Raw genomic sequence first — 26,759 nt, forward strand, 5'->3', positions numbered from 1 at the left:
TTGTCTATAAACATACATCTACATTGATCTGACTATGCTCTTCATTGCAAAAGGAGAAGATACACCATTCTATTTTTAGGATTCATATTTTATTATATTTTAGTCTTCACACACACTATATTCAGCCTAGCAAGTATCAACCAACAGACACAAGGAAATTTTCATCTGTCCTCTTGTAACCGAAAGTGGGGTCCAGCTGCTCGCTGCTCAAAAGCCAATAAAGAGGCCAGGTTTATGGAAAGGAAAGTTTGCTTTATTTTGGATGCCTACAACTGTTGGGGGAGTGAGGGAAGGGCAGACATCTGTCCAAAGGCCTACTCCGACAATCAGGGGCAAGAGATTTTATAGGCAGAGAGAGGGGGCTGTCATGCAGAAACAGCACAGTCAGCTCTGACCGTCATCTTGAAATTGGTCATGAGGTGGTCTGACCAGCATCATCTTGATTGTTTCAAGTATAGTTGGTCTTCAGTTCCAGGGTCTGTTTGTTCCCATTTCCTTGAGGCCAATTCTTGGAATCGTGGCAGCTTATGTCATGGCTACAGCCTGGTCATCACGTAGTTTAACTTCTTCCACCTGGCGGGGGTTTCAGTATCTATAAGACAGCTCACAGGATAGGGCTCAGGATATTATCTATAGCCCTTGAGAAAGAACTAAAGGTCCTTGACTATGCTTAATGACTAAACTACTATTATTTGGTCTCCTTTGACTATTTTCCTTTGTTTCTGCATGTTCTCACTTCTCTGATTAAACTTATTTTTTGGCTAAAGTTTTTCCACAGACAAAAGGCAGGCAGAGGACCTGGGGGACAAAGACCAAAGGGTCCTGCTCCATTTCACTCAGTGTCAAATTCTTTATCTGCACAGGCTCTAAATCCCTGGGTTAGAATTTTCAAGTACCTACTTTACGGGTGTTTCTGGTTTTTTCATTCTCTTGGGTGTTGGGGAGAAGAAAGAAACCAAGAAGCAGAGACCATAATTCATCCTCATGTCCCCAGCACCTATCAAGTAGACAGTAGTCATATGAATTGAAATTAACATACTTCTGGAGAGGGCCTGTGCACAGAGACAAAGACCCAACACAGCCAAAAATAAATAAATAAAATAATTTTTTAGAAAAAAGAAAGAAAGAAATTAAGGTACTTGCAGAATCAGTAAAAGCTTCTTGGAAAAGACGGGCAGATAGGATTTGCTGAGGAGAGTATGGATTTCTGGTGGTTTGGAAACATGAGAAAGGTAGAGAACTGGGGGAAAATGGTACACGATAGAGTTGGGAGGAAATTTGCCCCACTTGGGCAGACCTGACCCTGGGCATGGTGGAGAAGGTAGAATATGAAAAGAAGATACGAGAAGGTGATAGAGGGCCTCACAGTTCAAGCAGAAGACTTTACACCTGATGAAAGGAGCAAATGTAGAGCCTCAGAAGGTTTCTGAGCTGGTAAGTGACTGCAGTCTTGAGAATGATGAATCATGCACAACCGATGCTTTAAGCAGGAAGCCAAGCAAGGAGCTTCCTGGAGAAATCCAGATTTTTAAACGACGCATCTGGGCTGGGTGGTGGCTGGGAATGCATGAGAAGGGCTCCAAGAGGCATTTCAGTGGAAGAATCAGAGTCCCTGGTGAGTGACTGGTGCCTGACTGGGCATAGGAGAAGTCAGGAAAAGGGTATATACCAGTAGGTTGGAAAGGAGGGGCAGATAGCCACCTCCACAGCAGCCTCTGAGCATTTCCTCACCCAATTGTCACAGTGTGTGAAGTTCCACTGTAGGAATTTGTTTTATCTCCCTTACAATATGCTTTCAAAGAGGAATTTTTGCTGAGAGTTACTACCCAACGAGTTGAGTTCACTGTAAGTGTTAGGGACATGACAGCTCTCTTCTCTTCCTGAAAAAGACAGTGGGGATGAGCCTAGAGCCACATTGGGGATCCAACTGAAGCTCAGACCCCTTGCTCCTGAACCTCGGGCATTCCAAAAAGGAGTGAGGACTCAAGGATGATGCCTGAGATGAACAAAATGAACATTTCCTGGAATGGATGAAATCAGTAATTTTTTTTAATGAATAGAAGAAGTTGGAGGAGGAGAAAGCACAAGCCTTAGTAGGAAGCTGTAGGGAAAACTCCAGAAATCACTGTTGTTTCTCTCTGCTACTGACAATATAAACAGATGCTTATCAGAAGAGAGTATCATCCTTTCTACCGCCTCATCATTCTGAAAGCTGGATAAAATAAGTTTTTTTAGATAGCTATATCGAGATATACATGACATACAATAAACTGCATATTCTTAAAATATGCCATTTGAAAAGCTTTGACATATGTATATACCCATGAAACCATCACCACAATCCACATCATGAACCTATCCATCAACCGCAATAAAATCTGTTTTTGAGACTCACTGAGAAATCTCCAGATGGAAAGAAACCACTGAAGACCCCTTGCTTTGCAGATGAGGAAATGAGGCCCCAAAAGGGGAAGTGACTTACACAAATCCCCAGGAGTGATCAGGGGTAGAGCAGTCATCCTCAGACCCTGGGTCACTGCTCCAACACTCTTGGCTGTCCAGTCATCCAAGGTATTTCCACTCAGTTCTAGGAAAAGACCATTTTAGACCAAACACCTCTTTATCAACCTATCCCTGGGGAATCTGTAATTCAGAAAGAGAAAGATGATAGCTGTCTTTAGAAAAGTGTTCTTGGGACTTCCCTGGTGGCGCAGTGGTTAAGAATCCGCCTGCCAATGCAGGGGACACAGGTTCAAGCCCTGGTCTGGGAAGATCCTACATGCTGAGGAGCAACTAAGCCCATGCATCACAGCTACTGAGCCTGTGCTCTAGAGCCCACGAGCCACAACTACTGAGGCCGTGTGCCACAACTACTAAGCCCATGTGCCACAACTACTGAAGCCCACGCACCTAGAGCCCATGGTCCATGACAAGAGAAGCCACTGCAATGAGAAGGCCACGCACGGCAACAAAGAGTAGCCCCTGCTTGCTGCAACTAAAGAAAGCCCACCCACAGCAATGTAGACCCAACGCAGCCATAAATAAATAAATAAATAAATAATTTTTTTAATGATGTATAAGAATACTAAGAATATGTAAAGACATGGAAAGATGTTTACAGAATATTAAGGTGGTTTTTTTTAGAATCCACTTACAGAACAAAACATGCATTCAAAATAATGACTATATAGGAAGGAAATACACCAAAAATTTAAACAAGTGATTTGGCTATACACTTCTGTGTGGTTAACAGTAACTTTAATTTTCTTCAATTTGCTTATAATTTACATAAAAAGAAAGAAAGAAAAGACCAAACCTCCCTCTAAGGTGGGATGGGAAACCACAGGTCCTGGCATCTTTCCTTATACCTTGGTCCCAACTGGGTTTGGCATCCTTCCTGATGCTGTGCTTTGTAGCCTTGGCCTTCCTTTTGGTCTGTGAGTTCCTGATTTGGGTTCACCTTAATACTTCATTTTCCCACCTACCCATACCTTGGGGCTCCTCAAAGCTCACGACCCTGGTGGTTCTCTGCTGCCCTCACCTGCCACCAGCAATCACCATGTTAATCCAGTGGGACCCAGTTTACACTGGGCCCTGGCCTTCTTCCAAAGACAGCCTCTGTGCTTACTTAGGTCTAAAAGTCCATTACACAAATTCTTGTTTCTATCAAGTCAGTTGGGAAGAACAAATAGAATTCATAGATCATTTGCTGTTTGCAACACCAAGCTCAAAAAACCTCCAGTACAATAACTATTTGTCCTTCCTCAGCTGGAAGATAACCACCCAACACCATATTGTGAAGATCTGTCTTCTCATCCTTCTCTGTCTGCATCAGGTTCCCATTTATGATCACCCCAGCTCAGCTTCCATGAATGGATCCCTCATTTATGGAATACCTACTATGTGACAGGCACTGTTAAGTTGTAGGACTCCAAAGATGAATAAGATTTTATCAGTCAAGAGCTCAATGTCTAGACTAGCACTGTCCAACAGAACTTTCTGCAGTGATGGAAATGTTCTATATCTGCACTGTTTCAAGAATGTAGCCACCAGCCACATGCGGCTATTGACCACTTGAAATATGACTAGTGTGACTGGGGAATTGAATTTTTTTAATTAATTTTAACTCAAATTTAAAAACTGAAGCAGTGTAAAATATTCTTCCTTTAAAAACAACGTAATATTTTGGTAGGACATTTTAACTGTTGAAATTTAGCATCCAAATTGAGATATACTGCAAGTATAAAAATACACACCAGATTTCAAAGACTTAGTATGAAAATTAGAATGTAAAACATGTCATTAATAATTTTTATATTCATTACACGTCAAAATGATAGTATTTTAGATATATTGGGTTAATAAATTATATTATTAAAATTAATTGCACCTGTTTCCTTTTACTTTTTTAAATGTAGTTATTAGATAATTTAAAATGACACATGTGGCTTGCATTAAATTTCTATTGGATAGCACTGATCTAGAGATAAAAAAAGTGATATCTAAATAAATAGTCTTCAACTAAAATACATTATACATTCCTGGAAATGTATACAAAAGTCTAATGCATAAAAGTTAAACAATAGATTTACCTGATATAACAGGGTAGGGTAGTTAATTCTTAAGAGCTAAAATATATTATAAAATTCCTAATTTCAATATGCATTAAATAATAGTCCTTTATTCCAATTGCAAAAATAATTCATGTTGCTCATTAAGAACTGACATATTACAGAAATAACTCAGAAAGTTAAGGTATCCCTAGAGATAATTAACAGTTTGAGCTATATAAAAACATACTGTTATTACTGGTTACTTTTGTAAGTGTGAGATGATACTATATTTGGGCGAGAGCTAAATTATATTCCATGATATGGATATATTATAATTTATTTAACCAATCCCTTGTATATGACATCCAATTTTTCACTATTTCAAAGCATATTATAAGGAACACTCTTATACTGCCTTTGTATACTTTTTACATATTTTTCTGCTTCTAAAATAATATTCTCATAGTAAAAACATTCAAATATTGCTGAAAATTATAGCAAAAATATGACTACCTCTCATGTTGCCCCCTGCCCTGTCCCAATCTGTATCTCTGATGATTATTACCAGTTGGGTATATACATCTTATCAGAAATTTTTTTTCTGTGTATATATTAATCAGCTTATTTTTTTCTTTTCCAAAATTTTAGACAGACTATACATACTGTCGAACTTACTTTTTAACTTAAACATATATTTAGTAAGCAACAAGGATATACTGTATAGCACAGGCAATTATACCCATTATGTTGTAATAACTTATAATGGAGTATAATCTGCAAAAATACTGAATCACTATGCTGTACATATGAAACAAACACAATATTGTAAATCAACTATACTTCAATTAAAAAATGAGAAAAAAACACATAAATTTGCACACACACAAAGGTGAAATCATTATTTTTCTCAACTCATAAGGAATATCAAGGGTTGAAACCTCAGAGCGCAGGCTTGGCCTTTATAAGTCCCTGGGCTTAGTGTCCAATCTAGCCTCAGACACAGGTTCTAAAGGTTTCACTAAAACAAATACTTGCTACATTTACTTTTCCACACTTATTTCTATCATATGTGGAGAAGACCAGGCTCAGGGGAGATGCCATATATGCTCAAACAAAAGATGCAGTGTTGTGGGCTATTTCCCCTGAGAAAATCCAAATCCAAAAAGATGTGTTTTTAATTTTTTGGCTAAGCTCTCATCTATATTCTCTTGATGAAATTGTCAAACGATGGTAACAGGTATGTAATTTTTAAAGCTGTAGAATTTAGTGGTTGCTTCATTTGTATATAAAGTTTACAGAATCAAAAATTTTAAAAAGATGACACTGACATTACTTGCAATTAGAAATTTCCTTTCAAGATCTTCATCAAGATTTTTTTTTAAATGTCAAGAAACTTTTTTTCGAAGAATAAAAAACCTCCTGATTTGCTAAAAAAAATTATTACTTGGGCAAAGGGGGCCAAAAGGTAAAAAGAAAAAAACTATAGTTGATGTAAAAGAGACAGAAATTTTGAATCATATTCAAAATTTAAATTTAATGAATTAAGTAAGTAAAAGAGTGGATTGCTGGGGCAGAGGGTAACTCTTATGTTTAACTTTTTTAGCATCTGCTAAATTGTTTTCCCAAGTGAGTGCCAAACGTTTTTATAGGCGTTTTGGAAAACACAGAAGTGAAGATAACCCCTCATTCCAAAGAGCTTACAATTTACAGTAGATGGAGAGATGCAATTAACATGTATACATTAAAAGTATAATTATAATATAGCTTATAATTCAGAGCCAAACCATGCAACTCTAAATTAAAAGTGCATCTACACACAGTCATACATTTTTAGAGCTGGAAAGGAAAGGAAATATATATACATTCTATATATATATAATTTGGACACCTTTCCATGTCAGTACATATACTTAGGTTACCAATAAATGCTCATTGATAAGAAACTCATTCAACAAATTATGATAGAGCTATACAATGGAATACTATGCAACCATTAAAAAGATATGACATAGGTCTTTATGAACTTACATTGAATGATGTCAAAGTATATTTATAAGCAAAAAAGGCAAGTTGTTGAATAGTGTATATTAATTTTTTTTTTTTGGCCGCACCGCATGGCATGTGGGATCTTAGTTCCCTGACCAGGGATCAAACCCTCGCCCCCTGCATTGGAAACCGAGAGTCTTAACCAATGGACCAGCAGGGAAGTCCCAATGTTCCCCTTATCTTTGGTTGGTGTGGATTTGTTCTGTTTAACCAGTTGACAATTAGAAGACACTAGGATTTTTCTAATTTTTCATCATTTGAAACAATATAAATACTAGGTAAATCTTTGTGTATATCCATGATGATCTCCTTAGAATAAATTCCTAGAAGTAGAATAGTAGGTGAGAGGTTCATATCTGTAAGTTTTTAGATTTGAATTGCTAAATCCTTCTCTTGAAGGCTCTAACAGTGTACACTCTTCCACTAGTGCCCAGGCTTCTGGATTTTATTTGTACTGTGCTTGGAAAAGTCTTCCCTACTTGAGATTAGGATACTTTCTACTAGTGCACTTTTCTAGTACTTTTATGGTTTCCTTGTTTTATCTTTCAATTTTGTTCCATCTGGAATTAATTTTTATATAAGGAATTAGTTCACATCACCTTTCAGATATATTCTTCAGGAATATATTTTCCAGCATTTTATATGTGTTCTTTAATTTTGATCTTTTTTTTTCTACAAATGAGCAGAGTCAACAGGCTTAAGTCCAAATATGTAATTGATGCTAAAATGCACCCCTTCCAGCATGTCTAATGATTTCCAGCTTTGTCTCAAGTGAACTAAATCTATAAAATCTATTCTTCTTATCACTAACATCGACACATTCATTTTTCCATGTATAAATGTCAAGGACTAACTATTCAAATAGATGTACAAACACCAGTGAACAAAGATATTGATGCCATTGAAACTAAACAATACAGTCATCTGAAATGCTCATTCATGAGCTCAAGTACAAAAATCCAAGTTCTGGGGTTTAGGAGTGTCAATGCATAATGTCCAAAAATCCAGTTTTTGAACATCAAACCTAAGAGAGGAAAGATTGGGGGTTCATGATAGCAAGATATGATGGGCTACAACAGGGGTCTCAACTGTGGGAACCAACTTTCCTGGGAGATCCACAGAAAATGTTAGAGGGGTGATCTTTGAGATTGGTCTTAAAATTGAGGAGTAGTTCAACATTTGAAGAGTCCAACATTTGAAGATTTGGTGACTGGTGTTTCAGGCAGAGGAATCAAGTGTGGGAAGGTGGCAAGGCTTGGAAGGGGCTTCTTAAAGTCCTGATACCATCTTTCTCCACCCCTCCCAACTTCCCCTCTTCAAAAGGAGGGAAGGATATGATGCCAGACCTACTGATTGATTATTTGACCTCATTCGCAATAAATGTATTACTCCAACCCTGCATATACATTTTATACCTTCTTATCTTATCTTTAATTGTGTAATAAAAGGCTTTTCCCTCTTTAAAGGAACTTCAGACAAAAGCAAAGCAGGTCAGGAGATTTTACAGATGACAGCCAAATGACCTAATTTAGTCCTTTGTTGGTGTGGTGGCCTGGGGTACCAGGTAGCCTTGGCTTCTCATCCCTAGAATGCCTGTCTTCACCTGCAGAAGGTGATATTCTCCTTTTTGTCAAGGCCTGGACCCTGCCCTCACACAGGCCACCTTCTTCCCCATCTTTCCAGCTACACTCCCAGCCTCTTTCCCTTCCTCAGTCCAAGCTCCCTACCTCCCACCTAGTCCCAATACACCCAAATCACTATAATACTTTTTAAAGTTTTTTTTTCAATATTTAAGAACTTAATCCTACTTCCTCTATTCCCTGAGTCCCAAGACTCTGCACATTTAAAATTAATTAAAAGATTTTAATACCGGAATTCCCAGCTTAGCAGCCATCAGTGTATATATCCTCGAACCTCCCACTTAACACAGATGATTTTCTGAAAAGCATGCTTTCTGAAAAGCATGCTGTATTCTTTTTTTTTTTTTTTTTTTGTGGTACGCGGGCCTCTCACTGTTGTGGCCTCTCCCGTTGCGGAGCACAGGCTTGGGACACGCAGGCTCAGCGGCCATGGCTCACGGGCCCAGCCGCTTCGCGGCATGTGGGATCTTCCCGGACTGGGGCACGAACCCATGTCCCCTGCATCGGCAGGCGGACTCTCAACCACTGCGCCACCAGGGAAGCCCTGTGTGTTGTATTCTTTAGGCAGTGCTGGAGCTGTCACAGACCAGCTCACCAGAGCCACTATGCTCATTTCTTCCCAACTCAACGTTCAGTGGTGTCACTTTGTTAATGTGAAATAAGCAACAGTGGGAGTATTTATATCACAGAAATCAGCAAGTGCTACAAAATCAGGGCTTTTAACAATCAGAGCCAATTGTTAAACATTTACCAGCACACCACTGTTTTAAGGATTCTTTTGGTTTCCAGTAATAGAAATTCACTTGAGTTAGCATAAGCAAAAAGGGGAACTTACTATAAGAGCCAACGAGTGAAGTGTCATGATGTCTATGAGAGGGTAAACAGATTGGCCTTAGGAATTAACTGGAACCAGGGACTTGAAAACCATCAGAACTTTCCATTGCATCTCTCTGCCCTTCTTTGCTTCATTCTTTTGTTCTTGTTACAACTTGCTTTCCCTGGTTTCCAAATCTATATGAAGGGAAACGTGAAAACCTACTCTGCTCTAAGTCCAGTCACCTCAGGAGACTGATCTCTCTCCTGGTCCCAATTCCAAATTCTCATGAAGGAACTTTGATTGGAAGAAAGTCCTACTGAAATCAATGACTGGACAGGGTGAAGGGATGGAAACAGGCAGGATCACACTGTAACAACATGCATGAGAATCAGGGAAAAAAAGAGGCTCCTAGAAAAGAAAAGAGATGACAACCCAAAAAGTCCACAACATTTATAAAGACCTTTTCTCAGCTATTAACAGCTCTCAGCATCACCACCACAGGCTCCATCAAAGGAGTACATGTACTTACTTAGTATTTATTTAACGTCTGAGCACCTTATAATAGGCAAAAGGAGCTGCTCTAGAAATTATAGAGGATAAAAGATGATTAAGACTCCATAACGGCTGCAAGTAAAAGAAAAGCCAACTTAAAATGATTAATAAGGGAAATTTTCTTGCCTAACAAAAAGTCCAAAAGTAGGATGATTCCAGAATTTCTTAATTTAGCAGCTCAGGACCGAGACTTTTCCATATTTTCACTTTGATATGTTTAGACTAATGTTCTATGGACACAGGTACCTGTCACAGTTGAAGTCATCAACATCACCCGCCAAATGAAAAGGGACAGTGCAGGTCTTTTTTAAGACTGAAGAGACTTTTCTCAGAATGACCCCACCAGCAAACTTCCCTTTCCAGAATTAGATCACATGCCCATGCATGAACCACTCACTGACAAGGGGAATGGCACCACCCTGGTTGCCTTAGACCGACTGGGACCTAATTCCTATAAGGGAAGGAGAACAGTGGAACAAAATGGGGAGCTGGAACAGAAGGAAAACAATTGATGGAGGCTACCACAGACACTTGCTGCATCTGAAGGGGTGCAATCAAAGAAAAGAGACAAAAAGACTCTGGCCCTAAGTTGCATTTCTCCAAGCGCTTTTGTCTCATTCAACTCTCTGACCTGCCACGTCACTTTTACTAACCCTGGCTGCAGACCCCTCCACTGGGACCTGGTTTTTATCTCCCTGCTTCCCTCTTTTGGTTTACACTAATGAGTAGCAGAGTTGGCTCCCTGCCTGATGTTCTCACTGCTAAAGCAAGATTTTGAACACATGAAACTTCATAGTGACAGAGAGCCCTAATAAACAAAGACAATTATAGACTACAGGCCCCTGTAATCAGGCAGCTTGAGGGCCTGCCTGTGAAAGAGGCCAAGCTCAGAAGATAAAAGATAAGAACTAGAAAACAGTTCTTATAACTGTTTGGGATTATAATCTGGGATTATAACATTTTTGTTTTTGTTTTTAAGTATTTCATGCACTTCCTTTTGTTCACTGAGTGGAGATCTGCAGTGAGAAATGTTATGCAAAAAAGGACAAGTATAATTTTTTTTTTGGAATACGTCTTTTTTTTGCCAGCTTCTCTGGGCCTCTCTAATAACTTCCAGTCTCATACAAAAAAGTTCGGTTTTCTATTTCCATCTGTAGCTTTGTGAAATTTAAAGTGCAACTCTTCTTTACAGTAAAAAGTGCCTATAAATGTACACTTCAGTTGGTATTAGATACTAAAAAAAAGAGGAGGGACATTTTCTCCCTTTTGTCTCCTTCACTACCCCTGCATGTTTGTGCCTGATTTGTATTTCCTCTTACCCTCCAATGCACCTCTGTGGCCATATGTTCCTGACAGATAGAGAATATCCAGGTGGCCTGGTACTTGGAAACTTGTCAGATGTTATTCAAAGCAATAAAGAACACATCATACAAGTCTTTGGTATATTGTTACAGGGAAACCCTGTTTAGAATTCACTAATTGGGAATTTGTGATAATTTGAGGAAGGGCTGGCTGAAGTTAACCTTTGTACTATCTATGGAAAAAAAAAAAAGAATTCACTGCAGTTCTGAATAGTGTAAACAAGATTGGAAAGGGAATAATTATCTACTTAAAAGAACCAGTTGTTTTGAAAAGCTTTAGAAGTATCCTTTTACATACAAACAGGGTAATTATGATTTAAACAAAGGCTGGCCTGTTTCTAAGGCTTCTTTGAAATGTCAATTACAAATTATTCTTGTTTTTTCACCAAGGCAAAACCCACCCCTGTGTACCAGGCAACAGTTGGTTAGCTTGCTTTCACTTACTCTATTTGAAAATAATAAATCTAAAGTTCTTTTAAAGTTGTATAATTTAATTCAAGCTTTTCACAAATCTAGACAGTTGGTCCATCCTTTAGTCTCTGAGTGACGATTTACTAATTACTAGCATACAACAATCACGAATGCATAGAGTGACACCTGCCTTCACTAACGTGGTGGAATAGCTGGCGAATACAGAAAATTGACAAAGAAAACTCCTCCAGAGCGGTGGCTCCTATTTTCTATCCTACCTAGTAAGAAACACATTTTGCATTGATTGCAACTCAGTACACACACACTAAAACAAAAACAATACTTACCTTTATTATGTGCGACACTGTTATTTTCTATTCATTTGTTACTAAATGCTAGTCACTACCCACTAAATTGATTGCACAGTCTATTAATGGGTCACTGTTTTGAAAACACTACCCTGGAATCTGTTGGCAGATAGTATTCTTTTGTGAGAGAAAGGGATGGTGGTGGTGTCACCAGCAAAGCCCATTAAAAATTCCCAGGAAATAAAAATAGAATCTGGGTAATAAAGTCTAACCTTTTTTTTTCTTTTCCTTTGTGCTTCGCCTAGTTTCAGTTGCTCATGGCGTACTGCGCGCTGAGGCCTCGCACGCGGCACTGCAGCCCAGAGCTGCTAGTGCAAAATGGCCGCTTGGACACCTCAGCTCGGTGGGCCGTGGGCAGAAGCTCTGCGCACGACACTGCAATTCAAGATGGCGGCGGCAGCAGGCTGTGTGCAGAGGCACTGCACCCAGCACTGCAATCTGGAGCCTTGAGCAGAGCAGCTGTGCCCGCCCCGCAAGATCTCTGCCTCCCTCCCTGCTGACAAGATCCCTACACAGCAGCCCTGCCCAGAGCCTGTTGGGAAGAGTGTGGACTCTAGAGCGAGAGGTCACACCTCCCCATTCTTTGATCAAAGAATAAAACTTTCCTTTCCTTTTGAACCAAACTCAGTCTCATTCTGTTGGCTCCAATGACACCAGGCAGGAGGACCCTTTTGGGGGCCCTAGGCAGGAGGGTCAGTAACAGTGGAAGGAGCTGTAGCTATGTGGTTTTCTTGATGGTGTCCTCCCCCAATTCTCTCAAAACTTTGGCCATCAACCTCACTGCTCTAGTCACTACTGCCTCCTATTCCTCAACATTCAGTACAAAGCTCATTCTTACCTTCACCAACCCTTTCAGCTAAGTTTCCATTTCCCTTCTTTTTTCAAAAGCCCACCCTGAGTTTCTGCCTGATCTACTGATAGTTGTCCAGCCTTACTCACTGCAAATGAGGTAAGATGATGCTAAGGCCTCTGCACTGAACAGTGTCAGCCCTCCCCTGTTTTACTTAACTGCTCCCATCTCTGCTCAGCTTCTGACCCTTGGCTCCATTCTCCATGAACAGTCCTTCTCTAGCCTCTGGACTCGGTTTGGTATTTGGGGTCTGGTCTCTCAAGTTCTTATCTAATCACTGTTCATTAAGAACATGGATAATGTGTTATCATCACAGTAAAAACAAAATCTTTGTGATCAGACAAAACCCAAGACCCAACTCCCCAACTTACCAGCTCTATGACCTTGGGTATATCATTTAATTTCCCTGAGCCTCGGTTTCATCATCCATAAAATTGGATGCAAGCTTGTGAAGGGTAAATTAATCCTTATAAAATGCTTACTTTGGTGTCTGGCATATAGCAAGCACTCTCTAAATGTCACCTATTATCAGTATTATTATTGTTGCTGTTATTGCTACTGGCTTGCCTCTCCTTCCACCAAAACCACACCACCCAATCTTGGAGGGCAGAGGTTCAGAGTTTGAGACTATCTACCATGTAGCTATAGTTTCCAGTTCCCCTATTCCCCAACCCCTCTCCAAACACCTATGTGTATACTCTCATTTTTTGCCACATCCATCTCAGTTAAAACCTTCCCTGGGCTTCCCTGGTGGTGCAGTGGTTAAGAATCCACCTGCCAACGCAGGGGACACAGGTTCGAGCCCTGGTCAAGGAAGCTCCCACGTGCCGCAGAGCAACTAAGCCCGTGTGCCACAACTACTGAGCCTGCGCTCTAGAGCCCATGAGCCACAACTACTGAGGCCCACGCACCTAGAGCCCATGCTCTGCAACGAGAAGCCACTGCAATGAGACACCCGCGCACCGCAACACAGAGTAGCCCCCAGTCGCCGCAACTAGACAAAGCCCGTGTAGCAATGAAGACCCAACACAACCAAAAATAAATAAATGAAATAAATTTTAAAGAGAAAAGAATATATTGTTTTTTAAAAAAAAAAAACTTCCCTGCATCCCATAGTTCCCACCCTCACAGTTCCTGACAAGAGTTGTGAGGCTTGATGTAGGTGGACATTGCTACACAGGTCAGTTCTGACCATTTAGTTGCATGGATGGACCACAGATAGGAAGCAAGCCCAAGAATTCCATGCCTCCCCACAAGCAAGCTACCCAAACAGGTTACAACCTTCTACCATAAAAACCACAGGTGCCCAAGTTTTTCCCATTTAGCAAGGACAGACTGAAGAAGGGACTGTTACGAAGCCCAGGGGCCCCACCTTGACAGCTCACACAGGCTCTGAATACAATGAACACCAAGCCACAACTGATGTTTGCAGCCCTAGTTTCACGAACTATCTTCCACTTCACGTGTTCTGTACCTTGCTCATTAATTCAGTTCCAATGAGCCTGGCCATGCTTTTGCTCCTCATCTTACAATGCCCTTGCCTTATTCCTCTGATTCAGTGTATTTCTTTCTTTGGCTTTGGCTGTCCTCCCAGCTGTGTTTGGTCTGTTTTTCGATTAACGTACTTACAAATTACCCTAATTAATCCCTTCATATTTATAGCCCCTGGTTTAACTCATCCATGATTCCTTCTTCCAGTGGACAGCTATCTCCCACCCCCCAACTCTGACCTGTGCTAGCCCCATAGATGAGACCATGAAAAGTAGTAGTCTTTGACATACATGACTTTTCGGATAATAGTTCATTGCTTATATTTTAGATCCACAAGCAACACATTTGGGGCATGGACCCATCGTACTCTGTTATCTAGAATACAGTCATTGTCCTCTTCCTGATGAGATTATATCAGCTTGGATATCACTTATGGCTGTGTGGGAGGTGGCAACTGACTTACCTTGAAATCAGGATTTTTCCATCTTCAGAGAATAATGGCTAAGATCACAGTAATTAAGAGCCCAAACTCTGAAGTCAGATGACTTGGGTCTAAATCCTGCCCCTGCAACTTACTACTATATTTTGAGTTTGTGTTTTTGGCTTTTGGTATTTGGATTTTGTTTTGGTGCTATTTAAATAAACAAGATAACAAGCATCTTGATCATATAAAGTTAGAAAATATCAGAATCATTCACTAAATTTTAGATATTGGCCCCTGCCCTGCTTTCTCTGCCTCTGCTTTCCTCAGCTCCTCCCTTTTGCATTCATGAATCCCTCTGCATATTGATTCAACTGCATTATTTATCTTCCATGTTTTCTGGCCCTGTGCTGGGTCACAGAGATACAGATAAGTCATGGACTCTATCTTTAAGGGTGGAGATATATACATATATATATATATATATATATATATATACAAACAAATACATGCATTAAAATGTTAAGGGTGCTGAGATAGAGAACTTTTCAAGGTACATTGGAGCATAAGGGAGGGCACAGTGAGTTCTGCCTGAGGGGACAAAGTGGAGGAGGGTAAAATCAAGAAGTAAAGGAAGTCTTTGTGGAAAAGGTTGATGCTTGAAGTCGAAACCTGAAGTTGTCCTCTTTTCACTTGCAGCCTCAGACCTGTTCCAATCCTGAGGAAATCTGAATAAGACAGTCTCCACAAATAAGCTGAGAAATGTCACCCCATGTCCTGGATTCTAGCGGCCTAGTTCCAATGGCTGGGACTTCCACATTGCCTCCCGGGTCTCTTTGTTGCCGTTAGTTAAGGAACTTGAAATTATCAGGAGTAACTCCCAAGCCCACAGTCATAGTTCTGTTGTATTTCTCCCAATACCCCATAAAAGGCTCAGTTCTTAGTATTAAGCTGCAGTCTTTATCAATGTAGTATCCAAATTCGTCCCTAACACTTAAACCCTTCTTTGAACTCCAGCACAGAGCCCCTGCTGCTTATCTTGTCCTTGTCAGCCCTCTTCTCTGGGATCTGGGCCTTGTTTGATATCCCACTTGGGGTTCTGCCATCCTCCAGAATAGCCACCCATCTACTAGGCCTGCTTGAATTCCCCACCACTGGGGTCCCCGCCTAACTGGAAAACTCAGCCCCAACTATGTCTGGATTGCGGCTAACTTTCAATAAAGACTCTTTCTTTGACAAATTTGAGTTAGGCTCTTCTGAGCCCTCTTCTCATCCAGATCTCAACCTTGGCGCCCATCCTGTCTTTGGCTGCCCAGTCCAGTTTTAGCAAGAATTCTGCTAAGTAAGTTTAGTGACAGTCCCCCACCCTTGATATCTGAGCACCCTTGACATCTGATCAAGTTCCTCATCCTCTACCTTTGCTGTATAAGTCCTTGGTCTGCCTTTAGCAAGAATCATGCCAGGTCAATTTAGTAGAAATCCCCCTATGCTTGATGGCTCCTCTTAGTAATTTTCCATCCACTGACACCCTTACCCTGCTCCTTGGTTATAAATCCCCACTTGAACTTGCTGTATTTGGAGTTGAGCTTGACTTCTCTCCCCAGTTGCAATAGACTGGACCCCTATTACAAATAGTCTTGAATAAAGTCTTCCTTATCATTTTAACACATGTAAGAATAATTTTTTCTTTAATACTTGTCATGCCCTTTGGACAATAACCACAGACAGCCCATGGCCCAGCTGTCCTTCTGGTCTACTCTAGGAATCCAGTCTCATTCCAGCTCCTCCTCACCAGCCCCAAGCTGACACATGTGCATCAATACAGCTTAGGTAGGGAATTCCCTGGCGGTCCAGTGGTTAGGACTCCACGCTCTCACTGCCGAGGGCCTGGGTTCAATCCCTGATGGGGGAACTAAGATCCCACAACCTCGCAGCCAAAAAAAAAAAAAAAATACAGCTCAGGTAGAGCCACCTGTAAATATGGATCTGGAGAATATGAGCCAATTCTATTCCAACCAACATTACCTAATTCATTCAGTCAATCAGATAATCAAAACATATGAATAAATTTAAATAGTTTCTAAACATAAATATATTTTCAAAGAGGTTCCTTATTTGTATTACAGATATAAACAAAATACATACACTCAAGGCATAAAGTATCTGTCTTGTGCTCTTCTGAATAAAAAAAAATCACAGTGGATACAGATCTTTGATGCTCCAATGGTGCCATAAACAAATTCACTGGTCTGTTTTTGGACAAAGAATTATCTGAAAATTTTTTTTTTTTTTTTGCGGTACGCGGGCCTCTCACTGCCGCAGCCTCTCCCGCCGCAGAGCACAGGCTCCGGACGCGCAGGCCCAGCAGCCATGGCTCACGGGCCCAGCCGCTCCGCGGCATGTGGGATCCTCCCGGACCGGGGCACGAACCCGTGTCCCCTGCATCGACAGGCGGACTCTCAACCACTGTGCCACCTGGGAAGCCCTATCTGAAATTTTATCTCTTGCATTCCAAGAATGTTTTTGTTGTTAGTAGAGAGACTTTATTGTAAAAGCCTCCTCACCTAGAGCTCTGGTCATTTTTTGTGTTTTATTCATCTCTTTCATTTGGCTTCAAGTAAGGTAAGGACTAGATAAAATTCAAAATTTACTGAATTTTATGTTAATACCAGGTCCAGAATTTCATTCTTGAATATCTCCCTGCATTGGGGTTGTTACCGAAGCGTTTTGAAGGAAATGGCGGGTCAGCCATTCATTGGTTCTCATGGCTTTGCAGTGGAGGCAGGGCCTTTCCCTGATTTGGCAACCTCCCATATTCCTTTGCCTCTGAGCTATTTTTCTCTTCTTAATACTGGCTGGTGATTGGTGGTGTTCACTTTCACTCTCCTTCCAAGAGGAGGCTCCCGAGTTAGATACTTCACTCTCACACTCAGTAGTATCACTGTCAGGTTGTGTCTGATTCACCCGGCTGAATTCAGAATGGTGCCTCGCTCGTCTTTGTTCAAGATATGCATTGACCAAAGCCACTTCTGAGTCAGTTACAAGAGGAAGTTGGTTCTGCTTTGGTTTTGTCATCATTTGCAAAGAATCCCTGGCACCATCTTTGTTTTGCCGCTTATAGGAAGTATCTTTGCTTGCTAACAACAATGAAACAAATCAACAAGTTAGGCACATTGCTGGTTACTATAATCTCATCTTACCTAAAAAGGAAGCCTATCGCGTGCGCTCACTCTTTGCTGCCATTTGCCAAGCCACCACTTTTCCCCACTCATTTGCAAGTGTTGGCAGCTGACTTCATTTTCCAGTACCATACCAAAACTCCTAAAAACCAAAAGGGTCAGATAGATGCTTGACATATTACTTTTGAAGTTTCATGGACACTTGATATAATATCAAGGGAAAGGTCTCCAAACTTTTCCAGAGAAGGACCTTTTTACCTTTGCCTTGACGGCTTAAAGACGCAAGCGTGTATATGAATATGATTTGGGTAGCAGAAAACTAAAAAGGATCTTCTCTTTATACACTGGTGTGCTGGAGTTGGCTCACACCAGCCAGTTCACAAGAACTGATAAACTTTCAGGAATTTTGCAAGATGGCTGTTAAACATAGTTATTGGTAAAAATTAAATTGTATAAACTTATCACTAAATCAATTTGTTACAAATAAATGTAATAAATACTCAAAACTCATCACTTCCTAAATTATTTTACTAGATTTTATTGTGAGGTTTGCTCTTGAAGCTACTATTTATGTCTGTTGTCTCTGGATATCAGAAATACTATGCAATGATGTGCTACTGTGCATCTCTTCCTAACTCCTATGTTCAGTGACATCATGTTGGTAACCTGAAATTAGTTTTGGTGGGAATAAAAATCAACAAGCACTAAGAATCAGGTCTTCACTTATGGTTTTCTTGATTGTCTAGACTTAAAGTAATGGAGAACATGTTACTGACATAGATTACATTTAAAGGTGTCATGCCTATAGCCGCTATATTGTGAATAGCACCCAAAAATGAGGAAATATTCTTCCAGAGTATTCTAAAACTATTATCCAGCTCAACAAAGATGTCATATACATCATTAACAACCAAGTTCAGTTCCAACATACATCTTTCTGTTTCTTTCATCTTACTCCTTAACTTAAAGGAAAGTATCAATAACATGCATATTAGAACTACACTCGTTCATCTATTGCAGCTATAGGTTGGCTAAGGCTATAATCAAAAAACTATTTTGTGAGAATCAGTGGCCTATATGGAATTTACCATAAAGTGTATTATATGTTTTATTATTTGTAAATTGTCTGATATACATCCTTTATGTTAGCAAAATCTTTTAAATGATATATACACACATTTTTGGAGAGCCAGTTGTTAGACATTTATCAGCACACCACTATTTATAGGTTATTGAAAAAGATGTCATATATAGCTCATAGTTCTGTGGTAACACTAGCAATAAATGTGTGTGAAAGGCAAGCTGTGTGACGGGAGAATGCTGAGGAATGAAAAGACAGCTTGAACTCTACCTAACAGTAATTTATAGCCTCTAGCAGCTTTGCTGAAGTAGCTAAGCAGTCCTTCTGCACCAAAGCAAGGTGTTCATCCAGTGGGCCACCACAGGTCTGGGAGGCTCTATAACACTCTTGGCTATTTACCTCTGTTGTTTGCTTTCCACACACAACACATATTTCTCTCATCATAGTCCAATATCAAATATGCACTGGCTCTCACCTTTACTTAGCGAACTGCTTGTCCCATTGTCTTCATTCTTTTTCTTCTCAGACATCTGTTTCAGAAATATCGATTAGTAATAGTGATCTCAGTTGGTTGTTTTTCCCTCGTATTTACTTGTTAAGAAACACTATTGCCTTGGGCCCTTTGACAATGTCTAATTTTAAACAGTGCAGTTCAATAAATACTTACTGAGTTCCTATTATTTTGATCCTACTTCTGCTGCCCATTAAGAAGACCATGCTTTGATAGCAGGATCTACCAAAATGTTTTGAACCCAGCAAAATGGAACAAAGATTGAGAGAAAATAATACTGATGAGAAGCTATTAGTTACAAAGTTTTCTTATACTCACTGATTTTATAGAGAAATATCGTTTAAATGTCATTTAAAAACAGATATGATAGTACTAGGATTAGTTTTAAATTACTTTTTTTAAAATTTTTGGCCATAATGTACAGCTTGTGGGATCTTAATTCCCCGACCAGGGATCAAACCCACGCCCCTGCAGTGGAAGCACGGAGTCTTAACCACTGGACCGCCAGGGAAGTCCCAGTTTTAAATTACTTTTTAAAGGACATTTTATCAGGTCATGTTATGATAATTCTTTAAGATCTTTATATGAATTCATAGACTTATATCTCCTAAATCCTTCCGAAACTTTCCTCCACAATGCAACCATAATATATTACCTGTGAATATGGCAACTAGAAGAAATTGATTTCTTTGAATAGTTCTAATTCTGCCCCAATATTCCATAAATATATTTGTCCCATTTTTCACGTGTCCCACTTTTTGATGCTGAAAATGGTTTTGCTAAAAGATATGCATACAAAGCAACTCTTTCAAAATATATCAAGTATGTTAGAAATACTCATAACACTTTTGGCACATAATAATTCTGGGAATCTATCACTGGGAAATAAACTCTAAAAGAGAGACAGTTTTACGTACAGAAATATTTATCCCAATGTAATTAGGGTAATATAAATACAAAATTCAAAAGTCGGCTCAGACTTCCCAGGTGGCGCAGTGGTTAAGAATCCGCCTGCCAATGCAGGGGACAAGGGTTCGATCCCTGGTCTGGGAAGATCCCACATGCTGTGGAGCAACAAAGCCTACGTGCCACAACTACTGAGCCTGCGCCCTAGAGCCCCCAAGCCACAACTACTGAGCCCACGTGCCACAACTACTGAAGCTTTCATGCCTAGAGCCTGTGCTCCACAACAAGAGAAGTCACTGCAATGAGAAGCCCACGCACTGCAACAAAGAGTAGCCCCCACTCACCGCAACTAGAGAAAGCCTACACGCAGCAACGAAGACACAATGCATCCAAAAATAAATAGATTTTTTAAAAAGGAGGCAATAGTTAAATAAATTATGATGTAATCATACAATATATAGTTGTAAAAATTATAATAAAAGTATGTTCTAACATGAGGAAATAAATGTTATAATATTAAGTTAAAAATCAAGATGCAAATTTATATATGCCGTATGATCACAAGTTAGCTAAAAATATGAAAAGAAAAAAGACTAAGGGATGTACGCAAGTGTTAGCAATAGTGGCTTTGAGTGTTGAAACTGATTTTTTTTCCTTCTAATTCTTAAAATTGTCTACAATTAGGGAAAAAATGAATTTATGTAGAAAGTCATACTGTCTCTGGGTTGAAAAGTACCACACTTGGTTATTCATAACTGCAATCTAAGATCTTTGGTCCACTCCTTTCTTAATACCTGATCTCCACAATGGTAGGCAAGTTTCTCTAACGAGGTACCTCTTTGCTTTCTGGGTTACTGAAATCATTCTCTGAAAGCTTTCAGTGAAATCCTCTTTTAAGATACCTGTTTTTTAAAAATGTTTTTGGGTGGCCTTATTTTAAATTTAAAATGTATAGAGATGATTATTAAAATATTAGAAGTTTATGAACCTTAAAAAGTTAACAGTAGTTGATTATTTCTATATAATCTGGAGTGGTTTTTATTTCATTTTTTCTACTTTCCTATAATGTCCACATTTTCTATAATGGGTACTTTTGTAATTCAGGGGGGAAAGTGTTTTAAAACACTTATTAGGTTTATATCTTTTTCACGGAAAGCTTCCATATTTGACTTGATGTCAAATCAAAAGGTAATCACAAAATCAAAAGAAAGATTTTACATCAAGCTAAGTGGAATCATATGAACTGTGGTTACCAAAAGCATTTTATTAAGTGTCTTTGTGTGTGACTCAGCTGAGTGAAAACAGCAGAAGTGCCTGCCCTGAAGTGTAGGGTAGGACAGTGGTGAGATCTGGGCTATGGCTCTGCCTTTCTTCCATTGTGATTTTACCAAGCCACGTAACACCTCCTAAGCTCAGTTTCCACATATGCAAAAAGAAGAGCCTGGACTGGTTTTGTTTGGAAAAATTCCAGCACTAGCTGTCTGAATAAACACTAAAAATATATATAAACTAAATATAGTATATATAATCTCTGAGAGCAAAAGGGTACATGCATCTTAGATAGTGGCAAATCCAGAGGAAATCAGTGTGCTTCATGTTTGAGGGTAATTACCACCACATTTCCATCACGCTTTTACCATTACTTCAAGGTTTGTAAATAAATGTTCATAATTTAGCGGAGAAAATGAAGTTCAAAGTGAAGGAAAAATTCCATCCTTTTTGACTAGCTCTCATGTGGTTCTCAGATTTCAAATCTGGGACCCTTTAGAAGAAGCAGTTGAGTGGATTATAGTTGCCATAAGGGTACAAAGTGAAAGACAAAACCTCTAAGATAATTAAGGTTTTAATCAGCACTGAATAGATATAATTCAACATTTCAACTATGCTATGAAACAAACAAATGATATGGCAGGAAACCTGGGTCTATTCTCCTCTCTGTCATAACCACTCATGTGTCATTGGACAAGTCACTTAATTTCTTTGGGCTTTATCAATAAAAATACAAAGGATAGATACTGATATCTTACTTGCCTACAAGCAGGAGGCTGGACCATAAGCTCTCTTGAGGTCCTTGAAGCTCAGGGCTCTGTGACTCCAAAAGCTGATGCAAGCAAGGGAGCAGAGAAAGAACTTAGACCTCTCAAGGGGGTCTTCATGATGAAATTGCCAAGAATCAATTTCAACTTTTTGTTAATTTTCTAAAGTAGCTTTTCTTGCCAGGCTAGACAAATTCAATGTACTTAGCTAGGGAGTCTAAGACATGTATAAGCTATCACTATTCTAAATATTCTTTTGGCAAAGTATCTATCTTAAGCATTTAGACTTTAGATGAAACTTCTTTTTAGGGGGAGGAGGTGATGAGGGGAAGAGACTTTGATTATTACAATGGAATCCAGCTGGCATAGACATAACAAGCCTCCTCCTCTCCATCTAGAGCTGATAACAGCATTCAGCCTAGCTGACCATTGCCAGCCTAGTGCTCTGGCTGTAATGCTAAATGGTGGTGGTTTTATTTTTTGAGGTTTTTTTTGAGGTACGCGGGCCTCTCACTGTTGCAGCCTCTTCCGTTGCGGAGCACAGGTTCGGGACGCGCAGGCTCAGTGGCCATGGCTCACGGGCCCAGCCACTCTGCAGCATGTGGGATCTTCCCTTACCAGGGCATGAACCCGTGTCCCCTGCATCGGCAGGCGGACTCTCAACCACTGCGCCACCAGGGAAACCCAGTGGTGGTTTTATTAATCATCAGCCTGGTATTAATGGTCAGCAAGGATTCCACATCAGCAATTTATAAGACCTCAGTTACTCATAATATGTGGGAGCATCACAGCCCTGATTAAGTGGGCTATCTCACTCCTTAGGATGGCATTTTTTCCCCTGGTAGGTGGTCTAGAGTGGTGACTTTAGTTCTGTTTAGTTTAGTTCTGTATCTTTTTCTATGTGGAGAATGTAATGCCTCATTCTAAAAACCCAAAATCCTACAACATGTATCCTATATTATATATGACAACTTCTGTATCTTTGATTAGAATTACACAGCTACAAAAGGAATTTGGAGGTCATTAACCAGTAGGGAAGTTTATCCCAGTATTACTTAGCATTTGGACAAACTGAGAACAACCTAAATATCTCAAAATTGCAGATTTGTTATGGTGCAACCATGACAAAATTATGTAGTCGTTAAGAGTGCTGCTATGTAAATATAATTTGAGGGATGATTACAATATAATATTAAGTTTAAAAAAGCAGGTTATAAAAATATATAAAATATAATGCCAACCATCTAAGATCAAAGACAGACAGATGAAGAGAGATATACTGTGATGCAGAAAAAGAAAAAAACTAGAAGAACATACTCCAAAATGTTAACAGTGGTTATCTCTAGGAAATAGGATTACAGTAGTTTAAATTTTCTTCTTCATCCTTTTCTATATTCTTGGGTTCTCTAGAATGATACTGCATTATTTTTAAAACTAGAAGACAAACTTTTAAAAAGTAGTTTCACCAATGTAAAATAAATTTATTTTATGGAAAATCCCCTAGTATACAGTAAATATATTATTTAAAATGAAAAAGGATATCCTACCCAGAAAGAAGCCCGAGAGAAGAACCAATATAATGGTTGGGAGAAGACCAATAAAATGACAAAATACCAAAGCAGGAAGTTCCCTATTGTCTCACAAGAGTCACCCTTCTGGCATTCATAATCTTGATTTGGAATGGCAAAACTTGTAGGTATGGGGGGAGGATCCACCTCCCAAAATAAAGAAAAAAGGTCTCCCATGATGGCTTCTTGAACATATTCCCCTCAAAGGGATGAAGAAGACTGGGAAGTACTTCACTCCATGTGTACGACAACTTCCTTGGCAACCTATTATGACATATTCTTCAGTAACTATGACAGGAACTGACAAACATTTCTTGGATTACTAAGTTTTTGGAAGATCTGTCTAAATCACTTCTATGAAAGTTTAAGGTATATGCCCCATATCTTAATATGGTGCATTCTGCCATAATTTTTTTTTTGTCCTGAAACTTGTATATACAGTATTTTCTTTAAATACAGTATTTTAATGTCTTTTTTTTTTTTTTTTTTGGCTGTACCACATGGCATGCAGAACTTGCCTGACCAGGGATCGAACCCATGCCCCCTGCATTGGAAGCGCAGACCACCAGGGACCACCAGGGAAGTACTTTAATGTCTTTAAAATCTAAGTCTCTGAGGTGTCCATTCATTTTTTTCAGTCTCTTTGATATATATCATATCATTGTAAATTAACATACAGAGTTCTAATGTATTATTGACTGAATTGTGTTCCCCAAAATGCCTATGTTGAAGCCCCAAGCCCCAATTTGGCTATAACTGGAGACAGGGACTTTAAAGAGGTAATTAAGGTTAAATGAAGTCATAAGGATGGGGACCTAATCCAAAATGACTCTTGTTCTTATGAGAAAAGGAAGAGACATAAGGGATGTGCAAGCACAGGAAAAAAAGGCCATGTGAGGACACAGAGAAAGGGGCCATCTGCAAGCCAAAGGACACAAGGCTCAGGAGAAACCAATCCTGCTGGCACCTTGATCTCAGATTTTCAACCTCTACAACTGTGAAAAAATTTCTGTGGTTTAAGCCACGTAGTCTGTGGTATTTTGCTATGGCAACACTAGCAAACTAATACATAATGCCAACAATACATCTAATTTAGGTAGTAGTCGTGTTCCTTTTTAAGCCTTGAATAAATGCACAGTAATTCATAGATTACATTAAGAGGGAAAACATAGATGTACCTGTTGTGAATTACATCAAACATGCACAATTTCTTCTTATGAAAGAGTCAGACATGGGTTGGGGAGGAAACTCGTATTCTAACTTTGTACATTTGCACAATTTTCAAGTTAGTTCATCTCTATATCTAAAACTAGAGCAAAACACCATTGCTGCTAAGGCAATCTAAAAAATATAAAAACTCCACTCCAAAAAAATTGGTTACATCTTTAAGAGCACAGCATACCTGCAGATTTTCATTAACATGCAATACCACAAGGAAACTTCATTTTCTTCTATTGGAACTTAGGAGCATTTTAGGAAAAAATTTTGGTCACTGGGACGTACAAGATGTAACAATCCGTTAGCTTATTATGACACGGCATGATGTTTTTATTAGAGGCACACTTTGCATCCCCACGAGCAAGTCTCCAGACCCTGCGCACGCATCCTGGACCATGCCGGTCTGCTTTAGGCCCTCATCGCCTCCTCCAGGAAGCTCGCGGGGATCCAGGGCTGAGCCCGCCGCGACTCCTCGGGGCTCACTGCGCCCCACTTCACCTGCCTTTCTACAGAACCTACCGGCCTCCCCCGGGTTAAGCTCCTCCAAGTGGTAACCAGGGAAGATTTTATTTTCACATCCTCGCGCGGCTCAGCGGCACATTGTGGGCGTTTGTATTTGTTAGATAAAAGCAAACTGTAAGACAGGAATAAAGACGCAGACCAACTGAAGAACGGACTTGAGGATATGGGGAGGGGGAAGGGTGAGCTGTGACAGGAGAGTCATGGACATATACACACTAACAAACGTAGTAAGGTAGATAGCTAGTGGGAAGCAGCCGCATGGCACAGGGATATCGGCTCGGTGCTTTGTGACAGCCTGGAGGGGTGGGATAGGGAGGGTGGGAGGGAGGGAGACGCAAGAGGGAAGACATATGGGAACATATGTATAACTGATTCACTTTGTTATAAAGCAGAAACTAACACACCATTGTAAAGCAATTATACCCCAATAAAGATGTTAAAAAAAAAAAAAAGCAAACTGAACTCCCTGATGAACCTTTTCCTCAGGATTAGAAATTCTTCCAAAGAATATGCAGGAAAAGTAAAGAGTGGGTTTTTTTAGGAAAAAACCCCTCAAAACCACTAACAACTTTAACAAAACAATTTGGTTTTTCTTGTTACTGCTGCACCCTCGTTACACGGATATTTTAGAATTTACATCGGGTCAGAACACTTAATTTTTTTTTTTTTTTAAACACAGAGGTATGAGAAATGCTTTGTCATTGCTGATGGTGTCTGGACCCATCATCAAGTACTCTGTATCCTACACTTGGCCACCCTGCTTAATAAAATCTGCTTTAAAATGTGTCCATAGGGCTTCCCCGGTGGCGCAGTGGTTGAGAGCCCGCCTGCCGTTGCAGGGGACACGGGTTTGTGCCCTGCTCCGGGAAGATCCCACATGCCGTGGAGTGGCTGGGCCCGTGAGCCATGGCCGCTGAGCCTGCGCGTCCGGAGCCTGTGCTCCGCAACGGGAGAGGCCACAGCAGTGAGAGGCCCGCGTACCGAAAACAAAAAAAAATGTGTCCATAAGCGCCCTAAGGAAGCTAAAGTTATATTAATATATAGAAATTCCGCTTCTTATAGTTATTACTTTTTACTGCGGGCTCAGAACCTGGTCTGAATTTCTCCGGCTGAGCTTTCTCCCCTCACCTGAGCTGGCGCCACAAATCCAACGGCTGTTTCCCTGGTAACGCTCCTAGCCCCTGTCCCTCCTTTCTCTTCTCGCGAGAAGAAAGAGTCTCGTACTTCC

At 39.9% G+C, this 26,759-nt stretch overlaps 1 protein-coding gene across 3 annotated transcripts; it reads right to left on the reverse strand.

The window, feature by feature from the left end:
* Window positions 1–3: 3 nt before the first annotated feature.
* SSMEM1 (serine rich single-pass membrane protein 1) lies at window positions 4–26,703 on the reverse strand. 3 transcript variants are annotated; one of them, XR_009541918.1, is made up of 4 exons: window positions 26,660–26,703; window positions 19,246–19,300; window positions 2,483–2,587; window positions 4–573 (listed from the first exon to the last, which is right to left on the reverse strand). XR_009541918.1 is itself a non-coding variant. In XM_060156683.1 (3 exons), the coding sequence occupies exons 2-3, from the start codon at window positions 19,298–19,300 to the stop codon at window positions 17,193–17,195; spliced, it is 510 nt and encodes a 169-aa protein (XP_060012666.1). In that variant the 5' UTR covers window positions 26,660–26,677; the 3' UTR covers window positions 16,627–17,192. The 3 variants fall into 3 exon arrangements, 1 of the variants encoding a protein (XP_060012666.1); XR_009541919.1 differs by lacking the exon at window positions 2,483–2,587 and having other exon boundaries at window positions 26,660–26,687; XM_060156683.1 differs by lacking the exons at window positions 4–573; window positions 2,483–2,587 and adding an exon at window positions 16,627–17,647 and having other exon boundaries at window positions 26,660–26,677.
* Window positions 26,704–26,759: the final 56 nt, after the last annotated feature.

The sequence above is a fragment of the Lagenorhynchus albirostris genome, chromosome 8, assembly GCF_949774975.1.
Source record: "Lagenorhynchus albirostris chromosome 8, mLagAlb1.1, whole genome shotgun sequence".
Taxonomy (NCBI): domain Eukaryota; kingdom Metazoa; phylum Chordata; class Mammalia; order Artiodactyla; family Delphinidae; genus Lagenorhynchus; species Lagenorhynchus albirostris.